At 41.1% G+C, this 21,930-nt stretch overlaps 2 protein-coding genes across 2 annotated transcripts; one reads left to right on the forward strand and one right to left on the reverse strand.

Moving 5' to 3' along the window:
• Positions 1-973: 973 nt before the first annotated feature.
• kif20a (kinesin family member 20A) lies at positions 974-10,019 on the forward strand. The gene is given in 20 exon segments (XM_034201748.1): positions 974-1,189; positions 2,706-2,880; positions 3,073-3,183; positions 3,261-3,380; positions 3,580-3,718; positions 3,862-4,037; positions 4,159-4,258; positions 4,628-4,840; positions 5,003-5,114; positions 6,104-6,178; positions 6,282-6,425; positions 6,641-6,809; positions 6,922-7,074; positions 7,250-7,389; positions 7,603-7,705; positions 7,878-7,940; positions 7,942-8,086; positions 8,175-8,260; positions 8,356-8,493; positions 9,119-10,019. Coding segments are annotated over 19 exon segments (2,718 nt in total). The 5' UTR covers positions 974-1,189; positions 2,706-2,712; the 3' UTR covers positions 9,482-10,019.
• Positions 9,781-15,697, reverse strand: cdc23 (CDC23 (cell division cycle 23, yeast, homolog)). The gene is made up of 16 exons (XM_034201762.1): positions 15,584-15,697; positions 15,062-15,134; positions 14,394-14,531; positions 14,230-14,272; positions 14,040-14,145; positions 13,809-13,941; positions 12,526-12,703; positions 12,332-12,429; positions 12,047-12,128; positions 11,690-11,843; positions 11,470-11,589; positions 11,298-11,373; positions 11,142-11,203; positions 10,911-10,989; positions 10,527-10,646; positions 9,781-10,437 (listed from the first exon to the last, which is right to left on the reverse strand). Exons 1-16 carry the CDS (start codon positions 15,694-15,696, stop codon positions 10,285-10,287), a joined length of 1,728 nt encoding a protein of 575 aa, XP_034057653.1. The 5' UTR covers position 15,697; the 3' UTR covers positions 9,781-10,284.
• Positions 15,698-21,930: the final 6,233 nt, after the last annotated feature.

Here is a 21,930-nt window from a genome sequence, read left to right on the forward strand (position 1 = left end):
CCCAGGTTTGAACAGGTATGCCCAGGTTTGAACAGTGGTTCAATTTACCCCCTGACCTGGATCAACTTACCCCTAACCCGGGGCAAGTTGAGCCACAAGACCACTTTTTTTTTTAGAAGTAATATTTTCACTGCCCTTGATCAAATATGAATTCTTATAATTGCCATTGATAGGAGACATCCTGAATTATAGGTGTGTGTTTTCATTTTTACTATGTGTCATTTCTCCTTGCTTAGAGGACAGCATAACTAAAAAATGGCTCAACTTACCCCACTCTCCCCTACACAAACGCCCAATGCACCAAGTGTGACGTCCGTCTGTGCTTTTCTGATGACAGAAACTGTTTTTTGGACTACCATATTCATATTTAATAAATGACTATTCATAAAAATTATGACTGATGTGTGATTAATAGTCATGCTATATACTGATATAGGGCTAAGTGAGCAATCAATCCTGCAAATCAACCCGTAGTTGTTCAATATATTTATTCAGACAATGTGAGTAGATATACAGGAATTCTGCTCCCACCTAAGCCCAACGTTGCAATATTACAACATTTCGCTAAAAACGTACCAACACGTACAACATGTGAAAACTCTTTCATTTCTGCTCCAGAGGCTCCCTACAACAACATATGAATGGTCAAAAAAATTAATTCTAATGTGTTTCTATTTTTGGGCTTTAGAGGGTTATTAAACTAACATTTACTGACTTTTTTAGGATAGCTTAAAGTGAACAACCGGGTGCCTTACAGGGTTAAAGCTTTACATGTGGATTTAAAGCTCTTGCCACATTTATTTTCAACTCGTGATAGGAACCCATACAAGGCGTCGTTTGTTTGAGGAGGTACAGTTTAAAAAGCCCACCATGTGAATGCTTGCTAGCCAATCAGAAGGTAGATCTCGAGTTTTACGTCACTAGTTTTGGCCAATCGGTGACACGTTCTGCGGGGGAAGCGCATTGTTCAAAAACCAAACGCAATCGGTTATTATTATAACTCAGCTGAGCTTCAGACGCCAGAGTGCTGCGAGGTAGGGAAGAAGCAATAGGATAGTTTAAGTTTCAGGGAAGTTTGATACACATTAAATACAGTATCTCCGCTGTTTTTTTAGTACTTGAGTTTTGTCGAGAACATCTCGCTAACGTTACAGGGATCCAGGCGCTCATCGCACTTTCGACATTCAAAGTAAGTGAAACGAATCGCGTGGTGCTAACAACAACAACAACACATCTGTTAGTTTACACGATACAGCTGTGATAATAAACGTTAACCGAGCTAATATACACGTGTTTAACCAGATAACAGTTAGTTAAGACGAGAGCGACATTTGCATTATTGTGTCAGTTTGGTGGGAGTGACGACATGATTTCAAAATGTCCCAACAGGGTCACAGCTTCTCGTGCACGCTTAAACGTTAACTTACGTTAAGTAAATAATGTACTACTCACACACTTATACTTTTGATTACAAGTCTGCTTTAACTGTCTTTATAAAGTAATCCTAACCCGTGAAATATCCTTACTTAAACCAACTGTCCTAACAATTTAGCATATTCTTTCCTGGGGGGAAAGTAAGCGTTACTCCTAGTTGGAATATTTATTTGTATGCTTAAAAGTTGACATGTCTGACATCATTTGTAAAAACTATTAATGCCATTATTTTAAACATAACGTCTTGTGTTATTTTAAAATGTGATGTGCTTTTGGCATAATAAGTCCTAGTTAAAATGCAGAGAAGTCAAAACCGTTAAAACATGTTTTAATTATGTCATTATTTTTGCAGAAATACAGTCTGTTCTGCACCAGTACTTGTCTGGACAGGTGATAGCATGAGATCATTTTCCTGTCTGACTAGTCTAAGTCGGACTATTTGGTTTTGAAGGGCAAAGTAGGCTTAAAGCAGTTTCTATGTGTTTTAATCACCTCGACTGACACACCCATTCTCTCATAACAGTGAGTTTCTGCTTAGTCTTCTGTGATGGACTTTGGTGGCGTTTCCATATAGCCTAGTACCGGCTAGCGGGTACTTTTCCGGCCCCATAAAATCGTGGTTCTATCAGACCAGGGCCAGGGCTGAACTAGTGACGTCAACACTCTCGACTGCTGATTGGTCAGAGAGAATCGTCACAAGATCGCGCGCGAGCCCTAGCTGTTTATAAACAGCATTTTGTAAACGGATGAGCTACAAAAATGGCTACGTCTAATAAGAAAAGCACACCGTGGTCGACCGAGGAGGTGACGACGTTCCTTCATCTCATTGGGGATGATCAAATCCAGCGGGAGCTCGACGGAACAACTCGAAATGTGAACAAAAACAAAGCCGATCGCCCCGCCTACACTGCGTTGCTACCCCAGGTCCTAAACTGTAATGGAAATGCGCCACGGCCTCGGACGGCCAGCGAGGCAGCCCGAGGCCAGAGCGAGGACGCTTAAACGGGGCTACCCCGTTGCAGTGGAAATGCGCCATAAGTGTAGGTTCGTTTTTTTGTGTCAGAATAGTTAGGACGGGTGTTATTGAGCTCTAAAATCAGGTTGTCGCTTAACTCTTTATATTGTATCATGATATATCCCCATAATATATGCAACGTGTCACTAAAAAGTGGCTTTTACTTGAGATTCTGGTACACAGCCAGATTTGATTGTGAGATTACTTTATATTTGCAATAACCACATACTCACTAAGATTTGTCTTCTTGTAACAGGGTAAGCATGGCGTTCTCTTTGTCCTCCCCATGTGGATTCCGCTCTGATGAAGACGAGGAAATGGCTGTGTTTGAGTCTACAGCAGCAGAGCATGGAGGACCGTCCAGACCTGGTCTGCCTGAGTTGTCAGTCATTTCCCCCGGCCTGGACCCCCGGCCATCCATTATAGAACAGGTGAGAGTTGCTAGGAGTTTAATATTTTAGTGTTGCAATGTAAACGAATGAATTTAACCTACAGCATTTTCAAAGCCATCCATAAATGTTTTGTATCACATATATTTTTAATTGACTTGTCTTTCCTTAATGAATTTGGTTCTCCTACGTCTTCAATAAAACATTTAAGATGTTTTTTATTTTTGTCTCTAGAAAGCAGTAAAACCTGCTGCGGCGAGACCAGGCAGCTCTGATGGGAGGGTCGAGGTTTTTCTGCGTATCCGGCCACTAACTGAGGCGGAGAGTGAAAGGGGAGAAGAACAGGTAGGATTGTGTTTGTAGATAATCCACATTTATTTTGATTTGACTTCTCCTGTGCTAATGGTTTGCTCTTCTTTTAGGGTTGTGTGGCTGTCCAAGATGAAGAGAATGTGCTGCTTAAAGCTCCAAAAGAATCTCACAGCATGAGGGCTGCAGAGAGGGGCATCACCCAGAGCATGCACAAGTTCAGCTTCTCAAAGGTAGGAGGGGGGTTATACATGTGCACAGTGTCAAATAAACATGTTGCTTATCACCTGTTTATACATTATTGGTGATTCGCATTGGGCTAATGAGTGTACATCATTAGCAAGCAATGCCAGCAAAAGAAGGATCTGGAACAAAAACAAATATTTAGAAAAGGACACATACTGACGTTTTCCTATCACCCATCTTTTATAGATTATGGGGCCGGAGACCACACAGCAACAGTTTTACGAGTGCTCGATGAAGAAGATGGTGAAAGACGTCCTTCAAGGAGAAAACCGACTCCTCTACACTTATGGTGTCACCAATTCTGGAAAAACATACACAATTCAAGGTAAGATTTTTTTATTTTCTTAAACACATCTTTATAAAGCCAAGGTTTGATGTGGTGTTAATGTTTGCAGCTCTGTACAATTATTGTTGATGCTGGTATAGAATTCAACTCTGGTCATTTAAGTCTCTACCTCTGTCTCGCAGGCAGCGGTCCAGAGGCGGGCCTCCTGCCACGGGCCCTGTCGTCTCTGTTCAGCAAGCTGCAGGGCCGCCTGTACGGCGCCATGGACATGAAGCCTATCATGTATCAGGATGTGAGGCATCTGAGCTCCGGAGAGATCAGGATGGAGGAACTCCGCAGAAACTCTCTGCTCAAAGAGGTAAAAGGAGTATATGGAATTCAAAATGTTATTCTGTGCCTTAAGGCTTATGTGCCCCAGTTTCAATTTCTGCATTGTTGCACATAGATTTGAGCTGATGTCCTCCTCTTGTTTGCGACAGGATGACAATCTGCCTTTTCGTCGAGGTGGAAACACGACAGTCTGGGACAGCGGCATTGGAGGACTCTCCTCTACAAGTAACATCGCCACTCAGCTTGAAGGTGAGGACAGCAATGCCAACTGTAGACATATTTGGCACATTTTCAAAGATTGGCACACACATTTAAATATGCTTCTGAGCTAATTCTAGTCCATTTTCTTTTACTGAAAACATTTTTTAAATGTTGGCTGATGTTATACAGTATAGTGAAAGAAGTCTGCATATGACATTGTTGACTAATTACAGAGTTTATAAGAAAAGCCCACAAGCTTTCTAGTTTGCAATTGCATACCAGATGATATTGTAGCATGCATCCAGTTCACTTTATGATTACTCATTTAAATCCTGACTCTGATTCATTTAAATCATAACTGCAATTGTAAAAAGCCTTTCAAAACACATCCATTGATAACCATGTCTCTCTCTGCAGACACAGACGGTGTGTGTCTGGAGCCCGGCAGCCTTTCACACAGCGGAGGGGATGATCTGGAGGAAGGGGTGCAGTTTTCTATCTGGGTGTCCTTCTTCGAGATCTACAATGAGTTCCTGTATGATTTGCTCGATGCCTCTCCCTCCCTGCAGCCCAGGAAAAGGGTCACTCTGCGGCTTGGTGACGACAAGCAGGGCAACCCCTATGTGAAAGGTAAAATGTTAATAGAACATGAAAGTCTTTGCTACTTTGTATGTGTGCTTTTTCATGGATACTCTAAAATGTCTACACAAGCACATAAAACATGTTTTGTTGCTGACGGTGCTGCTGCTTCTGGTGTCGCCTCATGTTTTTTGCCTCTTTTTGTTGTATCAGACCTCGTCTGGATCCAGATCCGCAGCGCTGACGAAGCTTGGAGGATTCTGAAGGCTGGGCGTCGCAACCAGAGCTTCGCCAGCACTCACCTCAACACAAACTCCAGCCGTAGGTAGGAGCAGATCAAACTTTTGCATTATTTTTGATTTAATTTGACATTTGTGACCCGCTCTATATCGAAATCAGTCGGAAGTCGCAACGGCTCATTTAAAAATAAACGTGGATTTGTGTAAAAAAAATAGTTTTTCGGGGTTCGGGTGTTTTGTTTGATTTTAAATAAACAAAGTCTTGGCTTTCATAATATGAAACTTTTATTTCCAAAATCACACGATAAATACATGTTTGAAGCTTGTAAAGGGAAGATGACAGCTCTCACTCGCCACTCTGCTGTTCCACACGCCGCCCCTCCGGCTGACATTATGAATGTAAGGCGTATAGTAATCATAGATAACACGACAGGGTCCGTTACAGTTTGTTTTCATCTGATTTAAATTAAACAAAGTCTTGGCTTTCAGAATATTAAACTTGTTTCGGCGAATTCAGATGATAAATACAACTTTGAAGCTTCGGTATAATTACAAGCGGAGAACGGAGTAACTTGACGTCACAGCAGGCATAACAACAGCCGGTGTTTCTCGTGAGGGTTTTCCCCGGGAAACAAACACAATACACACAAACGTAAAAATACACAAACACGTATACACACACACACACACACACACTCGCGAGCTTCCCCCAACCAGTAATCCAAACGAAATTATCTTCCCTCCGTAGTATTTTGATGATTTGCTAATAATCAATCAGATCGATGGATTCCAGAGAGGAGGAAACTTTGAAGGCCTTTTTCTCAAAGTGATGACTCGGTGATAGTCATTATATAATGTGACATGTTTCGCTTAATATTTGGAGAACAACAACAATCCTGATATCATTAGAACGCTAGGAATCTCCTCTTTCCAACAGTGTATACAACTCAAAATGTGTCTTCGGGTCAATGCGACTGATTTCGATAGAGCAGGTCACATATGTGTTTGACACACTTTTACTCTCTTGATGATGATGATGATGATAATAATACATTGATCACCATTCATCATGCAGCCACAGCATTTTCTCCATCCGAGTCCTGCACGTCAACCCAGAAGCAGATTCAGCCAAGTCCATGCACATCAGCGAGTAAGTTGAGATACTCCCTCTTAGTTTCAGCTTTGGTTGATTTTGTTATATTGTTTTTGGAAATGCAATAACACTCTGCTGTTTCTTGCATTTTTTTTTTTAGACTGAGTGTGTGTGATCTAGCTGGGTCTGAGCGCTGTAAAGAGCAGCGGAACGGCGAGAGGATGAAGGAGGCCAACAACATCAACGCCTCCCTTCTAACACTGGGACGCTGCATCGCTGCTCTGAGGCACAACCAGAACAACAAGTACGTGTTTAACCATAACTTGGAAAGAAAGTTAATCACTCAGTTGATGTGCTGTAGCAAATAAAAAAAAATATACATACAAATCCTCATCCAGTAAGTGGACCCTTGAAATAGACGTGCTTCACATGCATTGATGTTGTTTTCTAATCATGAGATATTGAAATGAGCTTTTTGAGTAAGAGCCATAATTTAAAAACGTTCCTGCGTTTCCACAGATCGCGACCCGCTCAAGTGGTGCCCTTCAGGGACAGTAAACTGACCCGGGTACTGCAGGGTTTCTTCTGTGGCCGAGGAACCTCCAGCATGGTGGTCAACATCAACCCGTGTGCCTCCATCTATGACGAGACCCTCCAGGCCCTCAAATTCTCAGCTCTAGCCTCTCAAGTAAAAACTTTACTTAACATCTTAACGTCTGTGAATTTTCGAGACGGATTTAGTTTTGCATGTCACAATAGCACGAAAGAAAAATAAACAGTACGTCATCATATCATTTCAGCTGGTGCACGGGCCGTCCACAAAGACCAGGGTGGCCTACATCCTGTCCTTACTGCGTGAGCCGGCTGCAGGTGGAAACGAGAGTTCGGTGATGGAGGACGAGGAGGAGGAGAGTGATGTCGAAGATGGAGATATCTCCATGTTAAATACTGAGGTAACATCCTTAGCCCTCATTTTCAACATCTAATTATTAAACTATACAACCAACATGTTTTGCATATTGAGATGAACACCAAGATGAGGTCTTTTGAGATCAACTAAAACCTTCAAACCAGCATTTAAAATGTCTCAATAACAGTGTTTCTAACAGCTGACTGTGCTTTATTTAGTCCATGCTGCAGGCCATCGATGTCCTGAAGAGAGAGGTGCAGCGCCAGCGGGAAGAGAAAGAGGTTCTTGAGGCGAATGTGAGAGAGCAGGTGGTCTCTGAGGTGATGGAGGTCATCTCTGAGATGGAAGCTGGCTACAGGTATGTGTCTGCCTTTAAGTGTGAAATACACATTGTAACTGAAATTGCTAGAAATTGTTTTGTGGGATAATTTAAGAACATCAAAAATGAATTCCATTCCAAGATATTATCAAAGACATTGCCTCCAAAAGAAGGCTGAAATATTAAAATGCTGAGGAAATGCATGCATGTTTAACCACGGTAGACAATAAGTTTGGATTTCTTGCCCTACAGCGAGAACTTGGAAGCAGAGAGAGCTCTAACTGAAGAGAGATACGAAGACAAGATATCCACCTTGCAAAAACATTTGAAGATATTCTACAGCAAGGAGCTGAATGTGAGAGCTAAATCATCCTTCTCAAGTTTGCATCACTTCAACAGTGTCTGTCCCTGTAGCATTGTTTCAATACACACATGAGCTGTAAAGAAATTGTCTTAGGGTGAATAGATTGGAAGTCATGTTGCTGTTCCTCTGCAAAAATATTCCTCATTTTTTTCTTTTCATTTAGGAGCGTGATCAGGTGATCGAATGTTTGTCTGCTGCTCTTGATAAAACCCAGGCAGGCGAAGCGCCCCCCCCCGTCGCTGCCTGGTGAGGACTCCATAGCATGCAGCGGTGGCCTACTTCGGCGTTCTGAGCGCATCAATAAAACAGAAAGTGGTCGGCTGCAAGTGGAGCTGGACCAGTGTCGCGCTGAGCTGCTCGCAAAGACACAAGGTGACTGAAACACTGCCCTCTGACGACGTGCTGATGTCAGGGTCTTGTTCATAATGGTGTGTAACTCTTGTTCTGCTGTCCTGTGCAGAGCTCACAAAGCTGAAGACGCAGCTGGAAGCCCCTGGCTCAACTGGGACCCTCGCCGCTGACCGCAAGCTGGAGGACGGGCAGCGGGTCAGTTAACTCTTTAACATGAAATGCATTATGATTTTGCTGCATGTGAGACTATTTATCCTCAAAGACTCAAATTCTGACTTTTATTCTCACAGAACCTGCGGCAGCTGCGCCTGGATCTGCAGCGACTCGGGGCCGACCTGCAGTCTGGAGAACGAGCCTGCTGCCGAAACACGGGGGGGGAGAAGCTGCGGCAGGCGCTGGCCGCTGCAGACGAGACGCTGGCCAAACAGGTACAGACATGGATCGTATGATGTGATTTAAAACATTTTATTGTATTCACTCTAATGTTTATCATTTGAAAAGTGTTGAGTGGCCTTCTGTAAATTATGCACAAAACAATAAATGTCATTATGTAGAAAAAGTTCACAATATTTGGTTGATAGTTTTAGTAATTTTAGTAGTTTTAGTTTTTTAGTAGTTTTAAGTAACCGTAAAGAATTAATCAAATTATTTCACTTGTGTTCTTTTTTCTTTTTTTTGTGAAAGAAGAGCTTTACTCCTATCTGACAAACCGTAAACCAACATAATGTTTTCCCTGTACGTACATTTTTAGTTAGCGCAGAGTCTGATGTTGATGATATCTCTTTGATTTGAATCTGAAAGCTGGATTTGTATTTCTGAATTTCAAAAACGTTATTTTTCTCTCCCTCTGCTCTCTTCATTAACAATCCTGCTGCACAGCTGGCTTTTAAACTAAATCTAGGTTTCTAACCTCTGCACCAGGTGATTACTGTGCAAAAGCATGTTCCAGAGTTTGGTTTTGGCTCACTTTTCTCTCCCTCCACCTCCCCCTCCCCTCACCCTCACTTTCCCCTCTGTGGTCTTGTCTAACCCTGTTCACTCACTTCTTCTTAGGACCAGATCCTTTTGGAGCTCCAGAACGGCCTGATGCTTGTAAAGGCTGATCTGAGGCGGAAAGCAGAGACCCTGGCCCAGAAGCAGCTGGCCACCCCCCTCTCTGCTGCCCACCCCACACCAGGTTCCTGCAACAAGAGGGGCTGCGGGACCACGGCACCTATTGACACTGAGAACCGGCCCCCACAGAAACGTCCCTTTTTCCAGTCTATTTTCCCCACACAAACCCTAACACGTAGATGCAACGCTCGTCTTGCAGAAGAAGCGAACGCCACCCCCTACTCAAGAATCTTGCGGTCCCGCCAGCAGTCCCCCCCTCGCAGCCCGGCCCCCACCCCTCGCAGCCTCAGGGGGAAGTACTGAGCTTCTTACAGCCTGTCTTCTTTGATATTATGCAAACAAAGTTTTATCTGCTTGTAACTTTATAGTATTTTTATATTTCTTTGTATATATTCACTTTTTGCAGCAGTCCAAATAGTTCTGATGTTTAACAGTTACGCTATGAGAAATAGGGTAGCCGTACACTATTGAGGTGATTGTGAGCAGTATAACCGCTCAGTGGCTAATGGTTACTCTATGGCTTCTCTGCTCTTTCTATACTTTTGAGAAAAGGGCATTTTATTTTCATGTACTGTACAACGTGAAATCAAAATTACCAAAAAAACAGTCCAAGCAGGTATGCTTTATTTATACTATTTACATATATACAGCATTGTTGATGGGCATGACTGCAAGTCAAAACAAGACATGTTTGTGTGCTGCATTTGCGCTACGTGTGTGTGTGTATATATGTAAATAGTTCAAGGTGACCCTTCTCTACAATTTTTTTGTGTTTTTACAGTTCAACTAGCCTTGAGTTATATAAAGGCATCGTGTAATAAAAAAATCTATTTAAAGAAAACCCTTGTGTCTGAGGTATGTACATCAAGTTGAAAGTACACTGCATTTCTTTTAAAGAGCTTTGTGTTTACATTTGTCGCATAGAACTTGTCTTACCCTGAACAAAAATGATCAGGATTGCAAATTGTACAAACAATATTTTAATGTCATTAACAAGTCCGTGTTGACAAGTAATCCTTCGAACAATGTCTTTTGATCAAGTAAAACCCCAAAGCTGTTGGAAATACAAATTGTCCGTTTTGAAGCCAGTGAATGGATGGGGGGTGTCAAGGTGTGAAGGAGATAAGGTTCAGCGGAGACACCCTCCTGACGGGAGTGTTGTTGTTTGAGAGCGGAGCAAACAGATCTGCTGATGGCGTCTCGATCTGATCTCTGACCTGTGAAATCTGCCTCAGCAGAGCCTTTCCCTCTTCACGAGCCTGCGAGCAGAGGGACCACAGTTAGTGTGTTTATACTACATACAGTCCACCACAGGAACACAGTGCTCACTTTGTGCAGGCACACTCACATCGTTGTAGTCGCAGCAGCGCTGAGCGCAGAGGGACGCCTCGTCGTAGAGCTTGTTCTTGAAATAGTACTGACCCAGGTACCGCAGGGCTGTGCTCACCTCAGCATGCTCCAGTTGTTCCTGTGATGACAGGATTTTATTAGAAATGGTTACAAATCCCTGAAGGGCTTGGATGAGGTTAAAGTTCAAACCATTGCTTTGTGCACAGAGAGGAAAGTTGTCTTGTTGACACAGAAAGGGCATTATGCAAACTACTAAAATGATATGCTGCTGTTCTAACAGTTTCCTTTATTGAAGCAAAGGGGCCAAGCCCAAATCAATAATACCCATAGGTTTCTGAACATCTACAACTACTTGAGTAGTCAGATACTTCAAAATGCTTACCCCACAGGAGAAAATGTCTTGGATGTAAAGCATGTAACACTGGGCAGCGTCATCAGACTCATTCAGCTGTTCATGGAGCCTGGGAAAAGAATAATCTGAATTGATCCCATGTTTATAGGCCATGTAGATCAAATCATTCTTTTGTGCATATGTTAATGTGATAAACTACTGTTTTGGGTCTACAAGATGATCCTTCAGTTTTATATCCTCAGGCTACAGTGATACACTTACTTTGCCAACTTGAGTAGAGCCATTTTCTCTACATCGCCAACAGAGTATGCCCTCCAGTAACACTAGACAACAAATAGAAAATGTCAAAGACAAGCCAGAAAGCTTAGTGATGTTATTACACAAACCGGGATTTGGTGAGAGTTGTAACGTGCGTACCTTCTTTGCTTCCAATTGCTGTGTCAGTTTTTCGTAGCTTTCCCCCAGTGCGACCAACATACGCGAGTCATTTGGCCTATTAAGACAAGCAACTGGTGTAAGAGCATTGCATTTACTTACACTTTTAGCCTTTTTTGTTAAATCTACATAAAGCATTATGTCAAATCCTTACCTGAGCTGGTGAGCTTTTCGATAATAGTACAAACAGTAAAAAGGCATCTTGAGGATCTCGTACGTCTGACCCAGACCGTACCAGGCACGGTAGTCCCGCTTGTTCACTTCAATGGCATGCCTGACAGAAAAAATACAGTTAAAACACAAAATATCCATAAAGATACTGAAATCTCTTCACAAATAAGTGTCTTCATGCTCTACTACAGCTTCAGTCTGACCTGTAGGCCTGGATGGCCGCCGAAGTGTTTTTCATTTCCATGTACTCATGGCCCATGAGGGTCCAGGCCCCGAGGCATCGAGGGTTCAGTTTGAGGGCCCGCTGGAAGTACAGAGCCGCCTTCTCATGCTGAGAGCGTAAGCTATAATAGTTTCCTGTGGATCAGATTAAAAATATATATTAACAAGGAGTTAGCATAGAAAAAAACAAGCTAATACACCTGTGAAGCTGTAACAAGCCATTAATTAATGACAATGCAAGATGCTTTTCACATATTCAACAACTAATAGTTTTATTACTAATTGTGAACAATTTGTAAATTGGGTATTAATGGTGATCAGATTGGCTCTGCACTTACCGATAACGCAGCATGTCTCCACCCTGTACTTGTCGATCTCCACCAGGTTGTGAGCCAAGTAGCTCAACTCTGGCTTCATGCTCTGTGGAAGCGACAATTAGATGTTTTAATGGTTCTTTGATCCTACTCTGTAAACATGACTTGCAGAGGTCATATAAAAACATCAAGGGAATATAATGAATGGCCATTAACTGTTCTTGTACAATGCCCTACTAGCTGATATTAGACCTCTAACCTAACTGTGAACATATGTTCTATGCTAATCAATAAGACATCACAACTCACTTTGACATAGAGCAGGTTGGAGAATGTGTCCATGTTATCGATGCGATAAGGATCCTGCTCCCTTAGCTCGTTGAAGAGAGCCAAAGCTTGGTCAATATCTGAAACAAACAGAGACAGAGTGCTGTCAGACTAAACCTGTCCCCATCACATTCTTCTGACAGGCAAAACTCTTCTATGAAGAAGCAGAAATAAACCTCTGATGTTGTGGTAGGCGACGGCAATCTGTGAGATGATGTAGGTGCTCTTAGAAAAGCCGGCCTCGATGAGATTCTGGTATTTCTGCAGCGCCTCTTTGATCATCTGCAGCTCTGTGTACATGTGTGCCATGAAGAAGTCTTTAATCCAGCAGTCTGGCAGGGACAGAGACTTCAGCTGTGGAGAAGATATAAGAGACAAATGCAGATTTAATCAATTCAGCCCAAATATTTACTTCAGATTGAACCTTTAATAAGTTTATTAGCATTGATTCAATATGACAAAAAGTTATTTTCTATTTCTTTTAAGGCAGAAATTATAGATTAATAGTAGGGATGCACGATAATTATCGGTCCGATATTAGGAATTATGACGTCATCCCGATAAACCCGATACCAGTATTAATAGCCCCGATAATATACAATATATTTTTTGGGTAAAAAAAAAGAAAAAAGATACTGCGGTGTGGGTGGATTGGGATGAGGGACGCTTGTTTTTCACTCGGCTCCTCCCGTTTTGCCAGTACTGTGGTATTAGTGGTTTAGGAAGAGGGGAGTTTTTCACAAATCCAGCGCTCCCTAATTCGTGAAGCCAGGACAGTAAACAAACATGTCGTCGGTGGTATGGGCGTTGGAGCTACTGCAACTCAAGGCATATGCTCGAACCGGAGCTGCCTGGACGCTGCAATCATGTTGCGCACTATCCGTGCTGACATTTCGTACAATGTCCCACTGTCTGGCTTCCTGCATAAAGTCAAGTGCTCGGCGCAGTTGTGGCGAAATGTCGCTCCTCTGTTTTCATTTAAACAGCTCCGTATATCCGTTAGCGCAGCTAGCTAGCACCAGATGCTAACAACAACAATGCACGTAAGGTCTCTCTCTCGCTCGCTCGGGCCACACATTATAACTAATAACAGTCGGTGCCTGCCGGTGAGCGTGGAAGTGTGGTCTGCCACAAGCGGGCGACAGGAGCGGGGCTGTCAGCATCAGCTTGTAGATGGTATTTTAAACTCGATGCGCTCTGAAACTACGGGGCGGCCGAGGAAAAAAAAATACACATGCGTTAATCGCGTTAAAATAATTAGTGGCGTACATTTTTTTTTATTATCGGTCTTGAGAAGCAGGAAGTTATCGGTATCGGTTTCAAAAAACCAATATCGTGCATCCCTAATTAATAGTGATGAGGCTGTGTTGTGAGCATTGACTTTGGTTTCATATGGTAACTGGACCTGGGCCCATCAGGTTAATGACACAATGCTAATTACGATACGTGTTGTAGTTACCATTTCAATGTTGGTGACAAGGTTACTGAGCTCCAGCCAGGCTCCCCAGTGAAGAGGAAGCACGTGAATAGCCGCAACAAACACCTCCACCGCCTCCTTCAGCAGGTCCAGCTTTCGCAGCACCACCCCGTACCTGTGTTCCCACAAACACAATCACACATATGCAGTTTATGAGCTATCCACTGTGTTTTTCTGCATGTTGTGAGGAAAGTATGCATGAAAGGTTCTTACAGGTACAGGGTGAACCCATCCAACTCTCCTGCGTTGTGTTTCTTACTGAGCTCAACCCTCAGCTCTCGCAGGGCTTCATTGCGCACCTGACCTTTCTCCAGTGGACCTAAAACACACAAAAAAGTTAGTGTTAAAGAGTAACTAAAGTACTTTAAGTTCTCTTTGAATGTCCAAACAGACAGATCCTTACCCAGGCTGTCCACAGTCTCATCGTCCTTTTTTTTCTCGCCTGACTGAAAAAATGAAGGGGAACTTTTAAAATGGTCAACAAACATTACAAGCAACTTGAAAGCAGTCACGTCATGAAATAAAATCAAGGCTCGAAGGATGTACCAGACATCTAGATAATCTTACCAGATAGCGAGAATACATATAGAGGAAATAAGCCTTCTGGCTGCAGCAGCCTTTCAGGAAGTAAGCAGCTCGGTCATACTCTTTCAGGTCAAAGTAGGATTTGGCCAGCGTAAGTGCATCCAGGTCCTGTGCATCTTCCTGTAGACGATCACAAGAAAATGTATCCGAAAATATCTTTATCAAGTTAACTCTTTGAATAAAAAAGATAAATGAAGAAGAACACAAAAGCACTTCATAAAGTAATTGTGTTCATTGTTTTCCTTTTAGAAGAATAGCCTACTGTCACCAGGTGGCAGTATAACTTTTCCATTCAAGAGAACAGGACACAATTAATTACAACTAAAAAAGAGCTGCAGCTTTATACCTCATATTGTGTAATTCTTCAATGTGTGACTTTACTTTAACTTCAAAAACATGTCTTTATTGTTTTTGTTGTCAACTTATCACAACAAAATACCAAAGCTAACAATGGAGGATCCTACTAACAATTGTATTTTTGGCAATATCCTGATCTAGCTTCTACCTTTGTGCCAAAAACATAATTGTTATCCAAAAAAGGAGTCAATTGGACTTTTGAATAAACTGAAACCTCGATTGTAGGTAGTTAAATGTTATATTGTGAACAATAAATAAACCCAGGCACTCCTCTGTCCTGGCAGGGTACAAACCTCAGTGAAAGGATGGGACGGAGGTAATTCATCTTTGGGAAGACGGTCCAAAGCAAAGGCCAATTCAGAAGCCCTGAAATGTAAACACAGGAAGCATGTGACAAAACTGTGCCATGCAATACAGTCCTTTTTAACACCACATTTATTTGTACAGCAGGCAAACATACCACAAAGGTTATTCATGTTTTAATACATATTTGTTCAGTTACTTTTTATTTGCTAATCGATAGCAATCAACAACAAATACAAATGGAGCCCAGTAATGGTAAAGGAATAACACCATGTATCGTTACAACTTTAATAACATCTGTTTTGAATTTATTACGACTCTTTTCACTGAAATGCAACAATGATATAGTGGTATATTTAATGCATTTGTACACTTTATCTTGATTTTTTCTTGAGACATGTCAACAGGAGAGCTAACGTGCTAGCAGACTAACGGACGTTAACGCTCTGTTACCAAGGTAACACAGCAGAAAAACAGGCAGTTAACGGGACATTGGTCGCAGTCAGTCTCACCACTTGGAGCTGTGTAAGAGTCCTCTTTCTTTAGAAAGCGATATCACCGATATTAGCTGTTTCTTGATCTGTACCAGGTCCCCAAACTCACTACAGAGAGCCGCCATTTTCATATTTTACAAAGCAACTATGCTATTGGTGGAAGTTACAAAGCGGCAGTTCCGCCCACACAGCGTGACATCAGTTCTGCTTCCTCCGTGTTTCCAGAATAAAATAATAACTTGTGACTAAAACCATGTTATTCACCTATCCTAAAAATCATCGGTGTCTGCTTGACTCAAGATGCAAACATACACATATTGCAATGTATTTTTTTAAATCACATTTAAAGCCTCAGTGGATCGCAATGTAGTTCTGTATGTACTGTACATCCACAAAATAACTAGTCTGTACAATTTAACTTAATTATTTCCATTCATTCTTTTATTTTATGCAACGTTATACTTCTTGTCTTCTACACCTCAATATTTCCCTTTTTAGTAGGCTACACTAAATGTATGTATTATTTATTTTTTTACAATGAAATTATTTCACATGTTCTCATGATCTAGTCCTATAATACAGATAAATGAGTATAGTCTCAATTTGATGGCAAATTAAAGAACTACTGTCAAACCAACATGTATTCATAAGCGTTAAAGCAGAATAATAAGATAGTATGAAAAATATTTAATTAAATTAAACACAGTAACTACATTTTTCTGATAAAATGTATTTTTCAATAAAGTGACATTTTGATTTCAGGAAATGTTCTTGTGATAAAGTATTTTTAGACTGTGGCATTATTCATTTGACTTAGGCCTAGGAAAAGGACATATTCCTAACATAATACAACTGAAAAATCCATAAGCAATGATATATAAAAACAACAAAAGATATGTTTTACATCGTATTTATTATGTAATGCTAATTAATGGCATGCACCACTGTACAGTCTTCTCTCTTTGGAGTCACCTCAACAATAAAATGAATGCCAAGGTTCTCGAATGTCACCTTGCCAACATTAGCTCAAGAGCCAAAGTGGGAAGTGGGTCCTTTTTTATGCATCTGGTGGGAGGATTTTTCCACGCTTTGTCTGAGGACAGGCCCACAGTATGCTTTGATAACCACCATTATCTATTTATTACATTGTTTATGATAAACTATACTATGACTTGTTTCTTGATTATTGTATGGCAGACTGGAGTATGACCTTTTTATGACACTTTTAAAACACCAAGACTTTTATTAATGACATTTTTATGGCATATTATACTTTTACTTCTTAATTATGTCATAGCAAATTATAATATTGATTTATAATATTACTTTTTGCATGACTCTTTTATGACCAACTATAGTTTGAATTTTGTATGGGTTTTTTAACGACATACTATATTACGACCTCTCTTTATTTATTTATTTTCATGGCATATCATAGTATGCATTTTCATTATTACTACTATTCATTTTGTTGTGCTTTTATGGCATGCTATGTGTTTTTTTGTGGTATAAAATAACCCAATCTTAATCCCATAACCAACTATGTTTACAAGTTTTGTCTGAGGGGGAAATTGTGGTGTCTCCCATTACTGCTTTGTTTTCTTCATCAGTAATCATATACTACATAAAGACATCGTGGACTTTTCACACTATATTTAGCTTAGGCCTCGACCTCTGTTAGCTCAGGACTGAAGGTTCTGTTAGCCTTGAGTTTCAAGTAATTTCACACTCAAAACTTCAATTGTGTAGGATAACCTCACCCTGAGCCCAGGGCTTAACCCTCCTTCAGAGCAGGTTTATCCCTGACTTTCTGTGGTTATACCCAAAAGATCAGGCTTAAAATAACTCATGTGAACTGAGGTTAAAGCAAAGCAATAGGATGTTGTTCATATCCAATTAAATGATTATACTGTGGAACCAACTTGAGAGCGTTAAGTATTCTGGAGATTTGGACCCTGGACCCTGATTTTCGATCACATGGGGCTTACTTATCTCTAGGCTTTATTTATTTATTTAAAACTCATACAACAAACATGGCAACTGGCCCCTTTCCAATGCAAGCAGATGAACGCTATACTGTCTCTGTTACTATTTACAGCACACAAATCCTAACCTGTAGTCTATTTTCAGACCTCTTTGTGATCTTGTGCTGTTATATAGTTAGACCACAGACCTGCCTGCATGGCTCTTTAAAGGACAGGGTTGGTCTGATCTGACTTTGAACTACTGACATTTCAAATTACCATATTTGAGGCATTAAATGTTACAAAGAACACAAAAGTATTGCCGTAATTTTTCATCAGTGCCTTTCACAATAGTACATGTGTTAGATAGTATAACAGAAAGCACCATCCTGGTTCAATCATACAATAACGTTGTAACGTCAATGTGTATTAATGACCAAAACCCATGCTGATAATGTTAGCTTGCAATGCACGATACATCAACCAGGTCAATCTTTATTTAAGTCTTTAGAAAGGCTATTTTATGCTCTGCTTACCCCAACTTGTATTATTTCAGTATTATCTGCATTTGCTTTCATGGAAACATCAGTTACTTATTAAATCAATATCTATACCCCCCCCCCCCCCCCGCTAGCCTCTGTGGTTTGCCACACTTCGCTGGTGCCGAGCTGACATGGCTCATCATGTTCTTGTCCGTCAAAATCTGCAGCCTAGCTGGCTCTGGTATTTCCACCACACTGCACAGAAGACATTTTTTTTATGTATGATATTAAAATCCTCCCTTTTTTACTTAAATCAAATTTTAGGTTTAGTAACATTGACCTTCATCAAGTGAAAATGGAGTTAGGTTAACTTCAAAGCTTTCAACCATGACTTACTTAATAACAAAGACATTCTGACCAACCATGGTTGGTCAGAATGTCTTTGTCTTTGTCTTTGACAGACCATTAACATATTCAGCTGATGCACAGAGCTTAAAAGTTGTAAGTGAGAGAAATTGTATATCCTACCCATGCAAAGGCTCATGGTCCTAGCATGCGCCCTTGAAACAGTCGACCAACAGGTGTCCGACACTGAGCTGCCACGGCCACATGACAACTGCCAGCTGCTTTAGATCGTTAGCTTGTACTTTAGGTATTTTTGAACAAGATGTTCCTCTTGTCAAAGCTGAATGAAAAGCACACCATTTCTTCTAAGCACAAAGGGTTATTTATCACAGGCTTTATAGAGGTTGATGTCTTTATTCATCAATAGAGACAAGCAAGAGGAATTCAAGTGTGCAATGCAGGATCAATAATCGTTCATCTGTTTTATTAAGCCTGAAAAGGAAAACTTTGAGTTTGATCTTTATATGTACAAGTGGCTATTCAGTGAAAGCAATGTACAGCAGAAATCCTTGAGACATGAGCTTGGTACAAGTTGAGAAGAAAAAGCATTTGGCGTGCTTGAGAGGAAACTGTCTGAATATACAATGTTATTTAAAAAAGTTATCTAGATGTCTGTATAAGATCTGAATGTTATAGAACGAGACGTCCTCCAACGAAACGGAAAAAGCTTTGAATACAGAATTGAAAAAAATGGGTATATAACTGTAAAACGTACTCCTTCAGTGAATGTTGAGCGTGACCTCGCAATTTACTGTAAGTGTTTTATAAAGCCATCTGGTGCAGCTCTATCTAATGCTGTTGTTATTCTTTACAAATGTAACACAGGTTGCCAATTCAATACATTTCTCCTTAACAGCTGCCAGTAAATTATTTATTTTGTACTTTCAATCTTATTTGTGCATTAAATATATACTTTACCATTTCAGTGAGCAGAATATGTGCAGCAAGCAGACGTGAGTACCTACATTTGCCAAAGGGTGGCACTGTCTAACTAAATAGGATGAAAACCCTAATGACTTGCTGGATAACAGATTTTTTAAACATTGCTTGATCAAGTCATCCGAGCAAAATGTTCTTCATTTTGGTAATGTGTTTTCCTTGGTTAAAATGATCTGCCAGTATCCTCATAAATCATTCAAACCTGACCACCCGCATCCTTCATTCCCTGATTTCCCTCTCCTTGAAATGTGCCTCAGGAGTTTTAAATGTCTTCTTAATTACTTGAATTGTATCCAAATAAGTGAAATGGGAATTAGGAATGAGAAATGAAATGTGTCTCCTACAGAGTAGTTTTTGTTGTACACAGAAGAGGGAGAATGACCTCCACAGAAATGACACTGAGGTCCTGGTTCACTCACAAAACAGGAAATTATAATTTCCTTTCATTTGGATTCAGCTCCTCCTCTGACCATGCACCCTGAATCTTTTCCCACTGTTGGACATCCTCTGTCGGACTTGTCTCCCAAGTTTCTCCACTGAGCAAAAAGCCACTTTAGAAGACTGACAAAGTAATCAAGTAGCTCTGCAGTTTACACGGCGGAGCACATGCGGCTCAGTGAGCAGGTTGAAAGAGGAGCAGATATAAAGTCCATCTCCTTCACTCAGCTCTTCCTCACTTCCTTGTTTTCATCTCTCTCTCTCTTATTCTCCACACATATACACAGTCACGCACACACCATGCACAAATTCCTAATGTATTTCCCCACACACACACACACACACACACCAACGCACACGCACACACACACACACACACACACACACACACACACACACACACACACACACCACACACACACACACACACACACACACACACACACACACACACACACACACACACACACACACACACACACACACACACACACACACACACACACACACACACACGCGCACACATATCCTGCAGGTATGGGGCAGTGGAGTGCATGATGGAGTTGCTGAGACTGAATTTTGAGACAGCAGTGTAATTGAAAGGGAAAATATACCAACAAAGTGCTTGATTGTGGGGTATTTTGTGAGTATCTGTGTGTGTGTTAGCGTGTTAATTCACTTTCCCCTTGGGATTCAAACCTCTTTGTAAAAGTCCATACGATGCATTTTCATCTAACTTAGTATAAGTAGATTTGAATTACAAATTAACTTTAAACATAAAGCAGAGATGGTTCAAATGAGTTCAAATGGATGAGTTTTTATTAGCAGAAAAATACAAGCTCATCCTCAGAAAATGAAGCCTGGATACTTTTACGTTGTTTTTTTTCCTATCACATGTTTCTCTGCTTTATGCCAAAGCTTTAGTTGGAAGAATATATCTGTCTTCACTGGTATGGCTAGGAGAGGGAAATACTTGCAAATAATATGAGGCAAAAGTCTGAGGAAAACGAAAACATATTTTGGAGAAAAAAAAATAACAGCAATAACTCCCCATCTAAGCAAAACATTTCTGTACATCTGTCATATTTGTGTAAGTAAGCGTGAAAAAGTGGCTCGCAGGCTAGCCCTGTCCCTGTGGTTTTGATCTTCAGGGCCCAACGCATGACCCTGTGATTGGCTGATGATGTTGTTGAGTTGGATTGAGAACAGCCAACGGTCATGTGTCATCAGGACAGCCACCACCTGAGCACTCTGCCTGCACTGCCTTCACAGGGACACACTCACTGGTCTGCACCGGATCTAATACAGAGCTTTAGTTGGATTTCTTGTATCATCTTGCAATAGTAAAAGTATCAGTGGTGGAAGAAGTATTTAGATCCTAAAAAATGCTAATATTTTTGCTCATTTTCAGGTTAATATTCGTATGTTGTGCCTCTACTATGACATGTTTACATACTTTTTTTCTCTCATACTGCCTGTGCTGAAGTAGCTCTTTTCAACCTCTGTCTGAAACCAGAGCCCAGGCAAATATATTTTGATTGAAGGGGAGGCAGATTCTTCAAAAGGTGTAAACAAAATACACTTCACATGGCAGTTGCGCTCTCTAGTTAGACTGAGCTCTGCAGTAACCACATCCTTCATGTCAAAGTGGCATGTGATGTGTCCCAGAAACATGCCAGGCTGTGGACAATGGCTGAGACAGATGTGGTATGGGGGGGAGGGATATCTTTTGGGTGAAGGATTAATTTGTCTTTTGGGACAGGTGCTGAGAGGAGCGGGAGCAGACACAATGAATCTAATGTTACATCCCCCCCCCCCCCCCATCCTACTTCACAGGACACTGGGAAAGTGTAACTGCCTGATTCATATGGAAAACCTCTGTCAGCGGCATGCTTTTACACCATTATTATTTCCTGTAATGTGATGCTGTTTTTACTCTTACTCTTGGCTGGTCGCACTCATGCAGCCAGCTGGTGATAACAAGTCAGTCTGAAACGCCCTTGATTTAAATCAGACATTATCATGTTGGAAGCTGAAAAACGTGAAACTAATAATAATTAATATCGCAGGGTCGCTGGTCCAGTACACGAGTTATAGTCCACAAATAGGTTTTAACATGTGATAAGACAGTCAAACT

This window comes from Gymnodraco acuticeps, unplaced genomic scaffold, assembly GCF_902827175.1.
Source record: "Gymnodraco acuticeps unplaced genomic scaffold, fGymAcu1.1, whole genome shotgun sequence".
Classification (NCBI taxonomy): Eukaryota; Metazoa; Chordata; class Actinopteri; order Perciformes; family Bathydraconidae; genus Gymnodraco; species Gymnodraco acuticeps.

Coding starts and splice junctions, on each gene's coding strand:
- cdc23 (XM_034201762.1), bottom strand. CDS start 15,696: ATGAAAATGGCGGCTCTCTGTAGTGAGTTTGGGGACCTGGTACAGATC. Junction 12,704..13,808: donor TTGTCACCAACATTGAAATG/GTAACTACAACA, acceptor TCTTCTCCACAG/CTGAAGTCTCTGTCCCTGCC. Junction 11,590..11,689: donor GCGGCCATCCAGGCCTACAG/GTCAGACTGAAG, acceptor TTTTTCTGTCAG/GCATGCCATTGAAGTGAACA.